This window comes from Nomascus leucogenys, chromosome 6, assembly GCF_006542625.1.
Source record: "Nomascus leucogenys isolate Asia chromosome 6, Asia_NLE_v1, whole genome shotgun sequence".
In the NCBI taxonomy this organism is placed as follows: domain Eukaryota; kingdom Metazoa; phylum Chordata; class Mammalia; order Primates; family Hylobatidae; genus Nomascus; species Nomascus leucogenys.
This window is the reverse complement of record NC_044386.1, coordinates 112944214-112960816: the sequence shown is the minus strand read 5'-3', so window position 1 is coordinate 112960816 and position 16603 is coordinate 112944214. Positions and strand designations below refer to the sequence as shown.

The window sequence follows — 16603 nt, the reverse complement described above, 5'->3', positions numbered from 1 at the left end:
TGTGGTACTTAATAAAAAAGTAGGGTATCTGTCCCTACTCCTCTTGAATTGGGTGACTGCTTCAACCATTGTGGTGCAGTGTTCCTTCCACAGCTGCATCACAAAAGGTGATGCAGCTTCTGCCTTGCGCTGGGACCCTTGTGCCTGGAGCCCTGAGCTTCCACATAAAAAGCTTAATGACTCTGAAGCTGCCATGTCATGAGGAAGACATGCTGCATGGAGAGGCCTCATGTGGAACCATCTTCATCTTCCAGACACCTGATTCCACACACACACACAATATGGGAATCAACAGACCTTCAAGTCTTCCAAAGATAGGTCCCCAATAGTCAAGTCCTCCCAACCTTCAAGTCTTCCCAGGTGAAGCCCCAGACAGTGTGCAGCAACAACAGGCCATCTCCATTGGGCTTTGTCCAAATTTACACTCTCAGAATTCACGAACACATGGTTGCTACTGAGATTCAAGGCAATTTGTTACATAGAGAGAGTCTCAAGAATAACACCCTTCATGGACAGGCCACACTCCCTGCCTCAAACTCAGCAAGTCGTGATGGTGTGACAGGACTGTCGCTGATATCAAAACTCAGCCATGAGTAAATCATGGATATGTGGGAATACACAAACACACATCAACGTGCTCACAGGTAGAATATCTCCTACGAACTTTACAGACAATGAAACAAATACATTACAAGAGTGACTTGAAACACAGGAAGTATCATTGTGGTATAGAAATAAACACAGGCACGGTGGCTCACGCCTGTAATCCCAGCACTTTGGGAGGCCAAGGCAGACACATCATGAGGTCAGGAGATCGAGACCATCCTGGCTAACACAGTGAAACCCCGTCTCTACTAAAAATACAAAAAATTAGCCGCATGTGGTGGTGGGCACCTGTAGTCCCAGCTACTCATGAGGCTGAGACAGGAAAATGGCATGAACCCGGGAGGCGGAGCTTGCAGTGAGCCGATATCCCGCCACTGCACTCCAGCCTGGGTGACAGAGCAAGACTCCATCTCAAAAAAAAAAAAAAAAAAGAAAAGAAAAGAAAGAAACACTTGATAAAAACCACCCCCTCAAGAGAAGCCCCAATCAAGCAAATAGAAGACATGCTACATTTAATTCAAGCCAGTGATGTTTGGTTGGGTGTAAGACAATTTTCTTACACACAGCAGGAATAGAAAACATCCCAATTTTCCTCCAAGGTATGTCATAGGAATTGAGATGGGTTCCACAGAAACAGATAAACTGACTCTATAAAGCAGCAGAGCATCAAGACCTTCTGATCAATCCACAAGCATGCACAGAGTCCCAAACCAAAACCATATAGCAAAAATCTTCAAAGGAAAGGGTTCAGTTGTAGGAATACATTAAAGACTGTTGGGACAAACATGTCCGGTGATGATCTGTACCAAGTGGCAAAGGAACAAACAGAAACTAATTTTAAAACTCGGCTCCAATCACTTACTGCAGGACATCCGCAAGCTACCAAAATTCAAAGAGTGAAGGAAAACCACTCCTGTGTTACAGAATGGGTGTCTGCATCTTTGAAAAGTTCACATTTGCTCTTGAATGACAATTTTTCTGAAACACTGGCCCAGATGTGGCCAATGATCTCATGCCATCTGGTGTTCAGAGAAGGTACTCCAATGAGAAGCAAATCCCAAATGTTGCAAAATAAAAAGGACTGAATTTTCAATACAATAAAACTCTGGTGTGGGGCTGATGCCGAACAAGAGAACAACATCAATAGGAATCAAAGAGAAATTGTTGAAGGAGACTCCAATGTGTGTTGCAATTTAATGTATACTTAAAAAGTGACCATCACATCATTACGAAAAGAAATATTTAGTCCTCGATAGATGGCCATTTGGTTCAAGTAAAACTAAGTTCCTACTCTGGGCCAGAAACTAAGTAAACTGACACAGATCAAAGAGATAAATGAAAAAATGCAAAACTAGATAGAAAAGAGAATAAATGTAGGTGCATGTGCGTCTCTCAAGAAGCTTTCTAGATAAAAAACGAAGACACTTTCCAGAAAAGAAGCATAAGATTAAAAATATTTTTGCAACAAAAACTTTATAAACAAAATCTAAAGGCAAGTGACAAATTAAAAAAATGCATGTGAACATGCCCAGGAGACAGAATGAACAACAGTGATGCATGGAACAGACTATGCAGAGAAGCAAATATCTCATTAACCAAACATATTTAAAGGTCCAAATTGATGAAAACAACTTAAAGAAAAAAACAAGACAACACTTTCCTTCTATCAAATTAACAAAGATATGGCTGGGCACGGTGGCTAATGCCTGTAATCCCAGCGCTTTGGGAGGCCGAGGTGGGGGGATCACCTGAGGTCAAGAGTTCGAGACCAGCCTGGCCAACAGGGTGAGATGCCATCTCTACTAAAAACACAAAAATTAACTGGGCGTGGTGGCACGTGCCTGTAATCCCAGCTACTCAGGAGGCTGAGGCAGGAGAATTGCTTGAACCCGGGAGGCAGAAGTTGCAGTAAGCTGAGATCATGCCACTGCGCTCCAGCCTGGGCGACAGAGCGAGACTCAGTCTCAAAAAAAAAGTAACAACAATATTCCACATAACAAGGTAGGTGAGAAACAACAAGCGGCCACTTTCACACACCAGTAGGTCAACAAAATAGGTCTTTCTCAAGAGTAAATTGGCAATTTTGTAATGAGAATCCTGAAATGCTCAGATCATATGACAGAAAAAATGCAGTCCACCTGAATAAATAACTCACTTGCAAATATATGAAAAAGTAAGTTGTACACACAGATTTAGGCATAAGAACGTTTGTTGTGGCATTATTCCTAATGTTAAAAATTTTGAACAAACTTAATTGGGAATGTTGATTAAACAAAGTATGGTGCCCTAAGCTTTTAATTTCTTCTCCAAAATAAAGTTTTTATAATACAGAGAAAAATGTGTAGAGAGAAAACACCAGGTAATCAAACATTTAAAAGCCAGATTCTCTTTCATTTTAGAAAGAAAAATCGATTTTAAAAATCGAGGCAGGCCAGCCACGGTGGCTCATGCCTGTAATCCCAGCACTTGGGAGGCTGAGGCAGGCAGATCACAAGGTCAGGAGATCGAGACCATCCTGGCCAACATAGTGAAACCCCATCACTACTAAAAATACAAAAATTAGCTGGGCATGGTGGTGCATGGCTGTAATCCCAGCTACTCGGGAGGCTGAGACAGGAGAATCACTTGAATCAGGGAGTCAGAGGTTGCAGTGAGCCGAGATCGCACCACTGTACTCCAGCCTGGTGACAGACCAAGACTCCATCTCAAAAAAAAAAAAAAAAAAAAAAAAAATTGGAGCGATGGAGTAGAGTAGGTTCAGAATTTCAGTAAGGCCTAGTGGTGTGCCTTCATCAACCCCAGTTTTACTCGTGAAGGGGTATTTTCTAGGTCAAATTTATGATGGGGAAAATTAAACCTCAATCCACCACAGAGTTTTTATTCAAATAAGGTGCCTTTTGAAAGAGTCACAGAAAATAAGACCTGACCTCAGAAAACACCTTTCACAACCCTCACACCACCCAGGTTAGAGGTGGTGGTGGTGGCAGGGGGAGGAACTTTTATCTCCAAAGAAGTAAAAGAGCAAAAAGATACACAAAAGGTACAAAAATTGATGAGGAAACTGGGAAGATAGGCTCACAATAAAAAGGATGGGAAAATCACAAAGTCATTCCTGTTCCCACAGGCTAAATGCAAAAACAAAACCCAAACTACAGTAACTATACCAAGAATAACTATGACAATTCACACGGCAATAGTAACAGCTAATGTTTATCGCATATTACTGTTTCAGCTCCACCCATCCCACAGCTCCGCCCCCCCACCACCAAGTCTCCACAAGCACACACACCAGGTTAATCCTACTGCAAGCCTAGCAGGCTCATGGCTAGACCGCGTGTGAGCTAGAATCCAAACTCCGGTGGTTCATGTCCAAAGCCCATGAATGACTCTCACCCACCATCCAGCACTCTTCAACACGTCACATCATGGCACAAAAGAAAATGATGTCTGTAGGACACAGCAGGGTTTACGGTGGCCGAAGCCTAACAGAGGTGCCCAGAGGGCTGCCAGAATGAATACTTCAGTACATCCCATTCAGAACACACCTGTTGGGAAGCTACACTGCTGCTTAGTATACAATACAGAGTTCTAGCAACATCATAAAAATTAGCCTGCTAAATAGCAAAAGAAAACCAGGACTTAAATCAGTCATTTTAACTTTTTGGTAACAATTTAGTAATTTATTAAACAATAATAATAATATAATAAACAATTATTTAATAATATTAAAAATTATGCTATGTAACACCGATTATGTAGCATAATTTTCACAGTAGGGAGATCTTTAATTTTTTTCTCTGAACTACTCCTTTTAAATATGAACATGACTTATGTAGCACATTTTTTTCCATTATCTGCATGTAAAGCTGCCATTGCTCTAAAAACGAATGTCAGATATCTACCTGTGCTGGAAATTGAGAAAGAGAGCAGTTTTCTGAATGAGTGTGCATTTGTTTGCTCTAAAATAGAGTTTCACTAAAACTCGCATCAAAAAAGAAGACCATCAAACCTCAACCCACAGCTGAAGTGATTTTCACGGCCCTAGTAACGTGACAGAGAACTTCAATCGACTTTTCTTTTCCTTTTGCAACACTACAGAGTGGCCACAAGAGGGCACCAGCAACACAGTATTCCCTCAGCCCACAGTGGTAAACTACTACAGCTGCCTAACATGACAGAAAAGCATAGGGTTTTAATGGGAGGGCTATTGTTTTTCATGTATTAGTGCTCTACGAGCCAGCAGGGTATGAGCTGAGCATTTTGCACAGGACGAGAGACCTGCCCATATCACAAGGCTGAAGTTCAAGCCAGGCCTGGAGCACAGCACCAGCTCAATGACGCCAGAACACCTCCTCCTCGGCCACATTCCTTCCCATGGGAAATTGACGCAGGGTTCAATTTCCTCCATGCATCAACCGAATCATGAAGCAGCTGGAATTAAAGGCGATTGCTCACATATTTCTTCTGCTTTACCAATCTCAAAGTTTAAGACAGCCAAGCGCTACTCAGATCGAGAACTTAAAACAAGTGTAAGTCCTATTTGGTCGAAAACAATACATCTTGTATAACATCCCGGAAAATAATAGAAAGGAAATGGGGAATATAAGGAAATAAAAGGAAAACGTTAGGATGAAGAAAAGGAGAGTAGAAAGAGCAAAGAAAAATGAGAGAAACAGAAGAGGGGACAGGGAGGGCCAGATGAACACAACACACAGGCAATGGCTGAGGCAGCAGAGACGCAGAAAGATGGCGGCCATTCTTCCTACGCGGATTGCAAAGGAAGGTGAGCTCAACGCCATGCCTGGACCACTGACAGCATCTGAGTAAGACTCGTTCTTAGAAAGCCCACTACAGCAGCCAGCCATCCAACAATAAATAACAACAGTAATAATAACAGGGCTGTTTTGGTTTACTCCTGAGCTCCCCAATACCAGACCTACTCTTGTCAAGGCTGAAGGCCCACATGCCAAAGATTTAAAGGAAATTCTTGAAGAACTGGAAAACCACCTGCAAGGAACAATCTTCTAAATGTGGCTACACTTCCAGAGCCACCTGATCCAAACTTCTCAGCCTCCTGTGATAGTCTTCTGCGTCCATGATTATTTATGGGTATTAAGCATGCTTAAGATGGGGAGTTCTTAGTCTCCCACCGACTTCATTTTTCATTACCCATAGGTTTTTGTTTTTTTTAAGTATGCACACACACACACTGAGAGGCCGACAGCTAAAGACCCTGAGGTGTCCTGGTGGCAACGATACAACATTACCCCTTTCCCAACACCATTGCTAAACCTGCCCATTGTTCTGAAGCCAGACTTCCTCTGAGTCTTTCTAAAGAACAATTAACAATGGTGTAGTTTCACAATCTTCACCAAAACTCCCAGAAAAATCTCAAAATCCCACCTTGATAGCCTGCTTAACATACCAGCTCTGTGTTTGAACCAGGGAAGGGAGTGATTTAGATAAAACCTCACAGCTCTTTATGCCAGTAAAGCCTATTTCCCAGCCTCTGGCTGATGGCATCATAGCAGAGACAGGGAACTCTGGTATCTGAGACCTTTTCTGCATGTGTTTGTTTCCTCAGGGGCAAAGTCACCGAAAACTTCCTATGCTCAATCACATACCCTCTAAGCACTTTTTAACATCCTTTCTTGTGGTTTGTGAGCTGTCTTTTCCTAAGGGAGATACCATATTCTTCCACTCCACTGCTCAGTTAAATAGCAAGAAAATGACTTTTTATTACTCAACATCTCCGGATTTTTCTGCATTATTTCATGTCGTATTTCCAAGACGCTTCCGCTGAAAGCATTAGCCTCAACTCTTGATGACTGCCTAATTAGATTATACCATCTTTGTTGTAGATGTTTTTAAAGCAGTTTTTAAAAGCAAGAATCCAAAAATCAGACCATGATATTCTAGGCAGAGGTCAACAAACTTTGGTCCATCAGTTAAATCCAGACCACTGCTTGTTTTTGTAAATAAATTTTTATTGGAAAACAGCTAAGTTCATTTGTTTATTGTCTATGGCTGCTTTATCACTATGTCAAGAGTTAATCTTCACTTATAGCCCATAAAGCCATAAAAAGTTTACTAATCCATGTTCTAGACAGAAATGATTGTGTAACAATCCGAAGAAAATGCAGAACTCCTTCCTTAGCAGAGAGTGATTCATCAAAAATAGTTTTTCTCCCTAAAAAAAAAAATTCAAAAACAGAGACTGTGCAACTGGAATTAAAGGCCCTAAAGCTGCTGCTCCTCCATGGTCAAGGTTGCAACATATTTGAATAACTTTGAAGGAGCCTCTGTCATAATAAAAAATATGTGATTAATTAGATCCGTGTATTTTTTACTTAAAATTAAATACATGATTCCACATAGGAAAATAAAATACAGTTGACTCTTGACAACATGAGTTTGAACAACTGCAAGGGTTCACTTATACAGAATTTTCTTCCTCCTCTGCAACTCCTGAGACAGCAAGATCAAATCCCGGTCTTTCACCTCCTCCTCAGCCAATTGGATGTGAAGACAATGAGGATGAAGGCTTTTATGATGATCCACTTTCGCTTAACGAATAGTAAATCTATTTTCTCTTTTATGATTTTCTTAACACTTTTTCTCTAGCTTACCTTATTATAAGAATACAGTATATAATACATATACAAAATATGTGCCAATGGGCTGTTTATGTTATCACTAAGGCTTCTGGTCAACAGTAGGCCACTAGTAGTTGTGTTTTGGGGAATTCAAAAGTTATATGTGGATTTCTGACTGCATGAGTGGTTGGCACCCCTAACCTCCTGCATTGTTTATTGATTAGCTGTATTTTAAAAATATGCCTTCTCTATGCTGAAGGCAGATCATAGAGAGAGCACAGAGAAATTGGCAAACTGACACAAGTTAAGGACAAAGCATCTAATTCAATGATGGGAGAGCTGACATGGAACACAGCAATGAGTTCTGTGCTGGGAGTCAGGGACGTGGCCAACTTGCTTTATGATTATCCATTAATTACTATAACAACATATCTATTGCCTATTTTCTACATGTAGGCCACTATGTCATCTATACATCTTTATTAATACATAATAATAGTACATATTTATGGGGTACCTGTAATATTTTGATACATGCATACAATGTGTAATGATCAAATCAGCCTAATTGAAATAGGCATCGCCTCAAACACATCATTTCTTTGTGTTGGGAATATTCCAAATCTTCTCTTCTATTTTGAAATATACAATAAATTATTATTAACTATAGTCACCCTACTGAGCCATTGAACACTATAACTTATTCTTTCTAACTATATTTTTGTACCCCTTAACCAACCGTTCTTCATTTCCCCCATTCCCACCCTTCCCAGCCACTGGTAGTAATCATTCTCCTCTCTGTCTCCGTGGATCAACTTTCTAGCTCACACATGAGTGAGAATATGGGATATTTGTCTTTTTGTGCCTGATTTATTTTACTTAATATTTTGTCCCCCAGCCTCATCCATATTGTTTTACTTTTTTCAGTCCTTACAATCACATTATGAGGCAAGTTACATCACACCCATTTTAGCGAGGTTATGTAAGTTGTACAAGGAGGTCACAAAGCCAAGTAGTAGACCAAATCCAGATCCTCTTCTTGTCCCACTGAGCCACCCAGTCTGCTCTGAATCTTGCCTCCCAAAGTGACCCTCGATAAGTCATTTAATTTTTGTGCTTCCATTTCCTGAATTAAAGCTTCCATTAAATCAGCAGCTGGACCAGGTGATCTGTATGAAAGTCGTCTTCATCTCTGAAATCATACAAATCCTTTTTGCTGACTTTCATCACCAAGCCCCAGAAGAACACCAGTGTAGTGCCCATTTCATTGAGGAAACCCAAGACATGCTTGTTGAATAAGGGAGTAAGTGACTAAATCCTGTTCATTCTGCAAAGGTACTTTCCCTTGTATAACAGGCCTCAATGCTCCTTAAGTCCAGCACTGAAGTTGGATTTCTTCAATGAAGAACTAAAATTTATTAAAAATATTCTGTGTATAAACCATCAGTTATAGCACAGGAGGGCATACAAAGATTAACAAACTGGGCCAGGCGTGGTGGCTCACACCTGTAATCCCAGCACTTTGGGAGGCCGAGGTGGGTGGATCACAAGGTCAGGAGATCGAGACCATCCTGGCTAACACGGTGAAACCCTGTCTCTACTAAAAATACAAAAATTAGCCAGGCATGGTGGCGGGTGCCTGTAGTCCCAGCTACTCGGGAGGCTGAGACAGGAGAATGGCGTGAACCCAGGAGGTGTAGCTCACAGTGAGCCGAGTTTGTGCCACTGCACTCCAGCCTGGGCGACAGAGTGAGATTCTATCTCAAAAAAAAAAAAAAAAAAAAAAAGATTAATAAACTAACTACCAGCTCACCCTGTCCTGCAGCATGCCCCAGCTCTCCTCATCATCACCAATTGCAGGACACAGTAAACAAAAATAACACCCACAGATGGGGGAAGAGAAACACACAAATAAAATGATAAGCAAACCACTCCGGAGAATCAAACATGTAAAAGAAAATAACATCCTAAATGGGAGACAGTCAATACATTAAACTGATATCCAAGAAATAGAGCAGCAAGCAGGATATTTTAAATGAATGCTTAATATTCTCAAAAAGAGATGGGACTGTCAAAATAGGTTATAAACCTATTTTGAAATTGTTATGAAAAACATAACAATTGGTAAACAGAACAGTACAATGTAAACAACTGACAAGAAAATGAGCAAGCTGAAGATCAAGCTGAAGAATTCTTCCCAAGAGGAAAAAGTCATGGGAAAAATGAAAAAGAAAACCTAAGAGACATAGAAGACAGACCAAAGAGTCAACAGACCCTTCTTTTATTGAAAAGATGTTCCAAAACAGAGTAGAGAGGAAGCAACAGAAGAAACTGTCCAAGAACCAAAGCAAGAAAAAGAACTCTTTAGAATAAAAAGGCCTCAGCTACTAAACCAAATAAATAAAGAAATATCATAAAGAAAAAAACAGATATATTTGCCTACAATGAAATGAAAAACTTCTAAAGGACAAAAGAGGCCATACAATTAAGGATAAGCAACAGACTGGGAGAAAAATATTTGCAATATACAACTAATGTCAATGCTGAAAATTATGAAGAATTATAAAAATTTAGAAGAAAAAACTCAATTGAAAACTGGACAGTATATAAGTTAATGCCTGCCGTCTTCCCAATAGCCTATAAGGTAGGTTAACCTTACTATCCTTGCTTTGCAAATGAACAACCCAAGGCATCAAGTGGTCAAGCAACATTTCTCAGATCAAACAGCAATGAATGGAGAAGCCAAGACCTGAGCCCAGGTAGTCTGGCTCCACTGTCTGCTCTTAAACACATGCCATTTTAATATAAGGGTTTAGCCTTATCTGTGCACAGAAGCATATGCAATATGTTCATTACAGCATCATTTATAGTGCAGAGACAGAAGGAAAAAAACAGCTACCATCAGTAGAGAAATAGAGAAACAAAACATTATACTATGGAATAAATGCAGTATTTAAAAGAAAGGCAATATATGTACATGGAAAAGCATGGTCAATTTTGAAGACCTACACATTTTAAAAAAAAAAAGCTCATTGCAGAAAAATATGGATATTAGACCCATCTTAATTTAAAAATATACAGGTATATATTCATGGCTAGGTACAGAGACTTGTAAAAGGTAAATAAAATAATCACAGGCAGACACTAGCTATTAGAGGGAGTCCAGTGAGATTTCAAAGCAGAAGGGAAGTAGTTTCAAAGGCATTTCTGTCAATGTGTACATCGGATGACCTTATACTAAGGATAGGCTCACATTTTTCTCATGAATAATTAAAGTAGGATTGAGGAAACATTTTCTTGAACAGTTGCTATATGCCAGGCGTAACGCTATCAGAGTTATCTCATTCCATTCTAAAACAACTTCACACGATGATTAGTATCATTAACCAAATAATAAAGAAGAATAGTAAGGTTTAATGTGTTTAAATAATTCACTGCAAATGTCTTATACCTGGAGAGACTTAGATTTGAGCTACTGTCTATCCTAAGCCATGCTGTGATGTCAAAGCCTGACCAACAATATTGATACAAGGACAGAGAGAAAGAAGTTTCCAGGCTACACCCACCGTAACAGACCCAGGTCTTACCACAGCGATCTCGGACAACCAGGTTCCGGCCTTCCTTCAGGTGTATGGTGAGGAGGTACGCAAAAGGGCTGGGGAGGTTACTCAAGCCATCGCTGGCTTCCCCCAGTACCTGCACAGATGGAGAAGGCAGTTAAGACAGTATGTCTTGGGCCCAAGCAAGAGAATTTCAGAAATACTTCTTAATTTTGGGGGGAAAAAAGAAAGGCCACTATGATGATCAACTGTCATCCCCAACTCCTCCTCACTACAACTTGGTCACCCTGCTTTATTAACAACTCCCTTACATTTCTCCCCAGTGGGCTTTCATCAGAATTCAGAAGCAAATATGATTACATCTTTGCAAGGTTAGCCTTCCAAGAATTAGATAACCAACCTCTGAAATATCCTCATTAAATTACTGCAGGACCCCTTGTTATAAAACTCAGGGTAGAGCCCCAAGAGAGGCAACAGGAGGAAGAAGTGCAGCTGCAGGCCTGGCTCCCAAGAACATGTGTCCCCGCTTCCAAGTTCAGTTGTAAGATGTCCCGTCATGTTCTCCACCCTTCCCACTAACCCCCATCACCTCTGTAGACCTCCATGTGTAGTAAAATTTCAGTTCTGGGCACTCAGCTGATCCCCCCACAAGTCCACATGTCCATCTGACACATGCTCTTCCCTAGGTCCTCAAAGGACATTGTCTCTTTCCAGTGCTCTCCCGGCTTTTCCACCCCTCTCTTCTATTCTCTGGCACCCACTATTAGTGTCTCTTACGCTAATCCTCACAGTCTCACCTCCCCGCAACTCAGTCACTTCCTCCTCCAGAAATGCATCAACTCCTGCGGGCCATATTGTAGAATTCAAGTCTGTTTTTGAATATTTATTACATGAGCCCAATTAAATTTTTGAGCCATTTCAAACTTTTGACTGTCCTTAAAGGAAAAGGGCAGATAAAATCATTTATCATTCACTTATTGGACATTCAATTAATCGATCTTGTGGCTAAGCTACCCTTGACAGCCTTCTTTTGAAAGTTTCAAAGCACTTCAAAATGGCTTTATCTCCCTTACTATCTCACTCAATTTCATAGTTACTCTGTATTTTTAGAAGAATCTATCCCAGTCTGACAAATCAATAGACACTGAATTAATCTCCTCCAGCCAAAATTTGCAAGGCCTGGTTTTGTAAGTGGATACGGTTTGGCATTTTTTTTTTTTAGCAATGAAAGAGGCAAAAAAATACAAACCCAAACATTTGATGAGAAATATCTACAACATTTAATGTTTCTTTTTAAGGAATGCCACTCACAGATTGTTCTTCAAAATGTTGAGATGGCATAGAAGCATTCAGGTCACTGCTTCCACATAGCTTCTGCAAAGAAAAAGAAAAAAAAAATCGGCTTTACAAAAGCAAATTAATACCAACTCAGGAAGATACCCTCTATCAGGTCTTTCCCTTTGGAACTCTGATATTTGCATATGCAGCTTCAGTGAGGGCCGCCTTCCTGTTTGTGTGGCAAGGAGACCTGGATTCAGTGGTGTCAATCCAGCTGTGTCCTCTGCTGCCTAAGTCACTGCGTAAGAGGAACTGCACGCACCTGCTGGGCTACATGGCATCCCTAGTTCACCCACATGTTTAGCATGCAAATAGCTTTGTTCCCAGTGAAAGCAGTGGGGCAGCAGAGCCACTGTGCCAGATCCCTCCCGAGTGGGCCAGCCCGGCCCCCAGCCTCTGATGTGAAACGGGCCGCCCAGGATCCAGAGAACTGACCATGTCCGTTAGGAAGGAAACGTAGGCCGGGCGCGGTGGCTCACGCCTGTAATCCCAGCACTTTGGGAAGCCGAGGCGGGCGGATCACGAGGTCAGGAGATCGAGACCATCCTGGCTAACACAGTGAAACCCCGTCTCTACTAAAAATACAAAAAATTAGCCGGGTGAGGTGTCGGGCGCCTGTAGTCCCAGCTACTCGGGAGGCTGAGGCAGGAGAATGGCTTGAACCCGGGAGGCGGAGCCTGCAGTGAGCCGAGATCTCGACACTGCACTCCAGCCTGGGCGACAGCGAGACTCTGTCTCAAAAAAAAAAAGAAAGAAAAAAAAGAAAAAAAAAGGAAACGTTTCAAAGTGTGATCCGAGACACCTTCCTCAAGCCATACCTTCATGGGCTGTTCAATCGCCAAACCAAAACTGGGAAATGCAAATTCTGAACAGATGACCTCAGAACGAGAGGTGTCTATGTTTCCCAGATTTTTTTTTTTTTTTTTTTTCAGACAGAGCCTCATTTTGTCGCCCAGGCTGGAGTGCAGTGGCATGATCTCGGCTCACTGCAACCTCCGCCTCCCGAGTTCAAGTGATTCTCCTGCCTCAGCCTCCTGAGTAGCTGGGACTACAGGCACCCTTAACAACGCCTAGATAATCTTTGTATTTTTAGTAGAGATAGGGTTTCACCATATTGGCCAGGCTGGTCTCTTGGCCAGGTTGGTCTCGGACTCCTGACCTTGTGATCTGCCTGCCTCGCCCTCCCAAAGTGCTGGGATTACGGGCATCAGCCACCATGCCCGGCCCCTATGTTTCCCAATTTTAAAATGCTTCTCATACCCAGGAAATGAGTCCACAGCGCAATGACACCTGCATCATGCAGTAGTTAGTATGGGGCACAGATTCCTCAGTTGTGTAGCTTTTATATGCACAAAGGAGATTTTATCTGTTTCTGGAACTTTAACAGAGTTTCTGGGCTGAATGTGAGGACAGCTGCCTGCAATGAGAGGCAGAGTGGAGGGGAAATGAGCAAATGGCCTCCCAGCAATTTGAGGATATTCCTGTTTGGCACATTAGCCAGGACTGATTGCATCAGTGAAAAACATGGGAATTTCCCCTCCAAAGACGACTGGATAACTTCATTGCTATGGGCCGATTTGGAGATGAGAGGCAGCCCTGGAGACACTGCTTCGGAAACCATGAGCCACTGGGGGTAGAGGCACTGATAACATTTGTCCTTTCCATGCACAGTGACCACCAGGACATGACTCAGAGATCCAGCTTGATGGCAGGCTACCTTCCAAGACACACATTCGCTTTCTCCAGTGGAGCTTCGAGAAGCAACAAAACATCCAGACCGGGGGGGCAAATCTTCAGCACCCATGAGAAATGGTGAGGAGCTGCAAACAAGGATGGGCTTTCTGGCCCACTGCCTCTGCGTGCAGTGACATCAAGGGCTGCAACTGGGCAGAAACGAGCCCTGAACACAAGAAGGCATGGAGCCTCATGGGGCTAGGACCAACAGAGGCCCTAAGGTTCTTGTAATCTGCGGTTCTTACCCTTGCCTCTTTCCCCGTCAGTCCCAGGTTTAATGTCCCTAGACTGTGAATACACTGTGTTCAGTTCAGGTTAATTCACACAGGATCAAGAGTGATTTCAGACACAAGCTTTTTCTAGAGCCCTGGCACTTTAGCCACTATATGCCTCTGACCCAGGAAGTACCACCGCCGCCTAGACAGGAAGACAGCCCTAACTCTCAATGTGGCTTGAAGACGGACAAGAAAAGAGGACACAGGTCCTTTGCCAAACAACCTCTCCTTTGGTTCTTGGTATCTCCTGCATGTGTTATGTATAAAAGGACCCCCAGGTGAGTTGGGCAGTACTCTCTGAAGTCCACTTTATGACAATAATCAACCTTATTCAACTTACTGACTTTCCCAATATCAATAGATTTATTTGTATGTGTTTTATACCATACACTGTCATTTCCCAGAAATGCAATCATTCTGCCTGATTTCCCTGTATCGATAACCATGCCTTCACCTGCAGAGCCAAGAGTAACTGGTGCTGATGCTCTGAAGCCTGAAAAATCACATGCTATGGTCTCCAGTTCTATTAATTGAAACAATGCTCCACCTAACCAATCCCATTTTGAAGATAATTCCACGAAACTATTGGGATCCACTAAAGTGGATAATAACACTTTTGATTAAAGTGTCATGTCATTAGCCAAGGATAATGATGGTCTTGTATCTTCTACTTTCAAGTGGAGGAGTGGACAGAGGTATGATTAAACCGTGTCACCCCTCAGACTGGATCATATATATTCTCCCAAGTTGGCCTCACTGTACTGAATGATGATGTTAATTAATGACAAAATCCACCTAACCACCATAATTTACATGCTATCAAAAATGAAAATGGAGCTTTTATTCAAATATGTGTTAAGTCTTCCACTTATAACAACAAGGAAATTCAATGTGAGGAATGACATTAATTCAACATTATGGCTGGTTTTACTCACAGAAAAGTCACAGAACTTAAAGTTATGGTTCCCACAGCCACCATAACTGTCACACAGCATATATAAACACCAAGATAGGAAAGTGATTACCATAAAGAACAGCAAAATGTTCCATATGCACAGGAGGATGGAGTTACAGCCGCTGGGGGACACATAACTTTGGATATTCCCCCACGCTCTTGCAAAATGCCTATGGTATTATTCATTGAGTAGAAGTTGCATTATTTCCACCTGCTTTGTAAACCCAGAAACTACATCGGTAACTTACTTTTTCATTAAAAAGAGCAGAATTAATATTTATTTCATCAGGAATACCCCAGAATACCACTATTATTAGATTTTTTTTTAAATGTTCCCTAGGCTAGGTGTAGTGGATAATGCCTGTAATCTTAGCACTTTGGGAGGCCAAGGCAGGCGGATACCTGAGGTCAGGAGTTCGAGACCAGCATGGCCAACATGGCAAACCCCACCCCCCACCGATCTCTAATAAAAATACAAAAATTAGCCGGGCGTGGTGGCGTGCACCTGTAATCCCAGTTTCTCGGGAGGCTGAGGCAGGAGAGTCACCTGAACCCAGGATGTGGAGGTTACAGTGAGCCAAGATCATATCACTGTACTCCAGGGTGGGCAACAGAGTGAGACTCCGTCTCAAAAAATAAAAGTTCCCAATAAATGTAACCAAGCCCTGTGGATTGCCTTTGTTTTTTGTTTGTTTGTTTGTTTTTGAGACAAGGTCTCCCTCTGTCACCCAGGCTGGAGTGCACGGACATGTTCATAGCTCACTGCAGCCTCGACCTCCTGTCTTTAAGCCATCCTCCTGCCTCAGCCTCCTGAGTAGCTGAGATTACAAGTGCACACCATCACACTTGGCTAAGTTTTGTTTTATTTTATAAATATTTTAGAATATAAAAATTTTAAAATAGATATATTTTATAGTATATTTTATGTTATAAAATATTTTATAATAAAATAGTTTTATTTATTTTATACATTTTATTACAAAATTTATTTTTGTTGAGATGCCTTCCCACAGTCACCATAATTGTCACACAGCAGCCCAGGCTGGTCTCCATCTCCTGGCCTTAAGCCATCTTCCCTCCTTGGCCTCCCACAAAGTACTAGAATTACAGATAGGAGCTACTGTGCTTGGCCTTTTTTAAAAAAAATTTACTTAAAAAAATTAACACACTGTAAAATTGACATTTTCCATGTGTACATTGCCATAGTTTTAAACACCTGTAGATATCTGTATAACCCCCACCACAATCAGAATATAGAACAGTTCTACCACCCAAAAAATGCCTGTGCTATCCCACTTTGACCCCCATCTGTGGTCAAATCTTCCAATGCTAGACCCATGGCAAGTAATTGTATATTTTCATCATATAGTTTTATCTTTTCTAGACTATCATATCATTGGAATCATATAGTATTTAAATGTTTGAGACTGGAATCTTTTACCCAACTTAATGCCTTTGAAATCCATCAAGGTTGTCATCTGCATCATTCTTTTTTATTGCTGAGTAGTATTCCATCCTAGGGATATACTATCTATCGAT

General features: G+C 41.5%; 1 protein-coding gene across 1 annotated transcript in view; it reads right to left on the bottom strand.

The window, feature by feature from the left end:
• The window catches only part of MCTP2 (multiple C2 and transmembrane domain containing 2), a 257936-nt gene that overhangs the window by 161546 nt on the left and 79787 nt on the right, over positions 1 to 16603 (bottom strand). The window contains exons 3-4 of the mRNA XM_030815066.1: positions 12074 to 12136; positions 10790 to 10898 (exon numbers count right to left, since the gene is read on the bottom strand). Coding sequence (XP_030670926.1) covers positions 10790 to 10898; positions 12074 to 12136 — 172 coding nt within the window. The remainder of the gene's footprint in view (positions 1 to 10789; positions 10899 to 12073; positions 12137 to 16603) is intronic.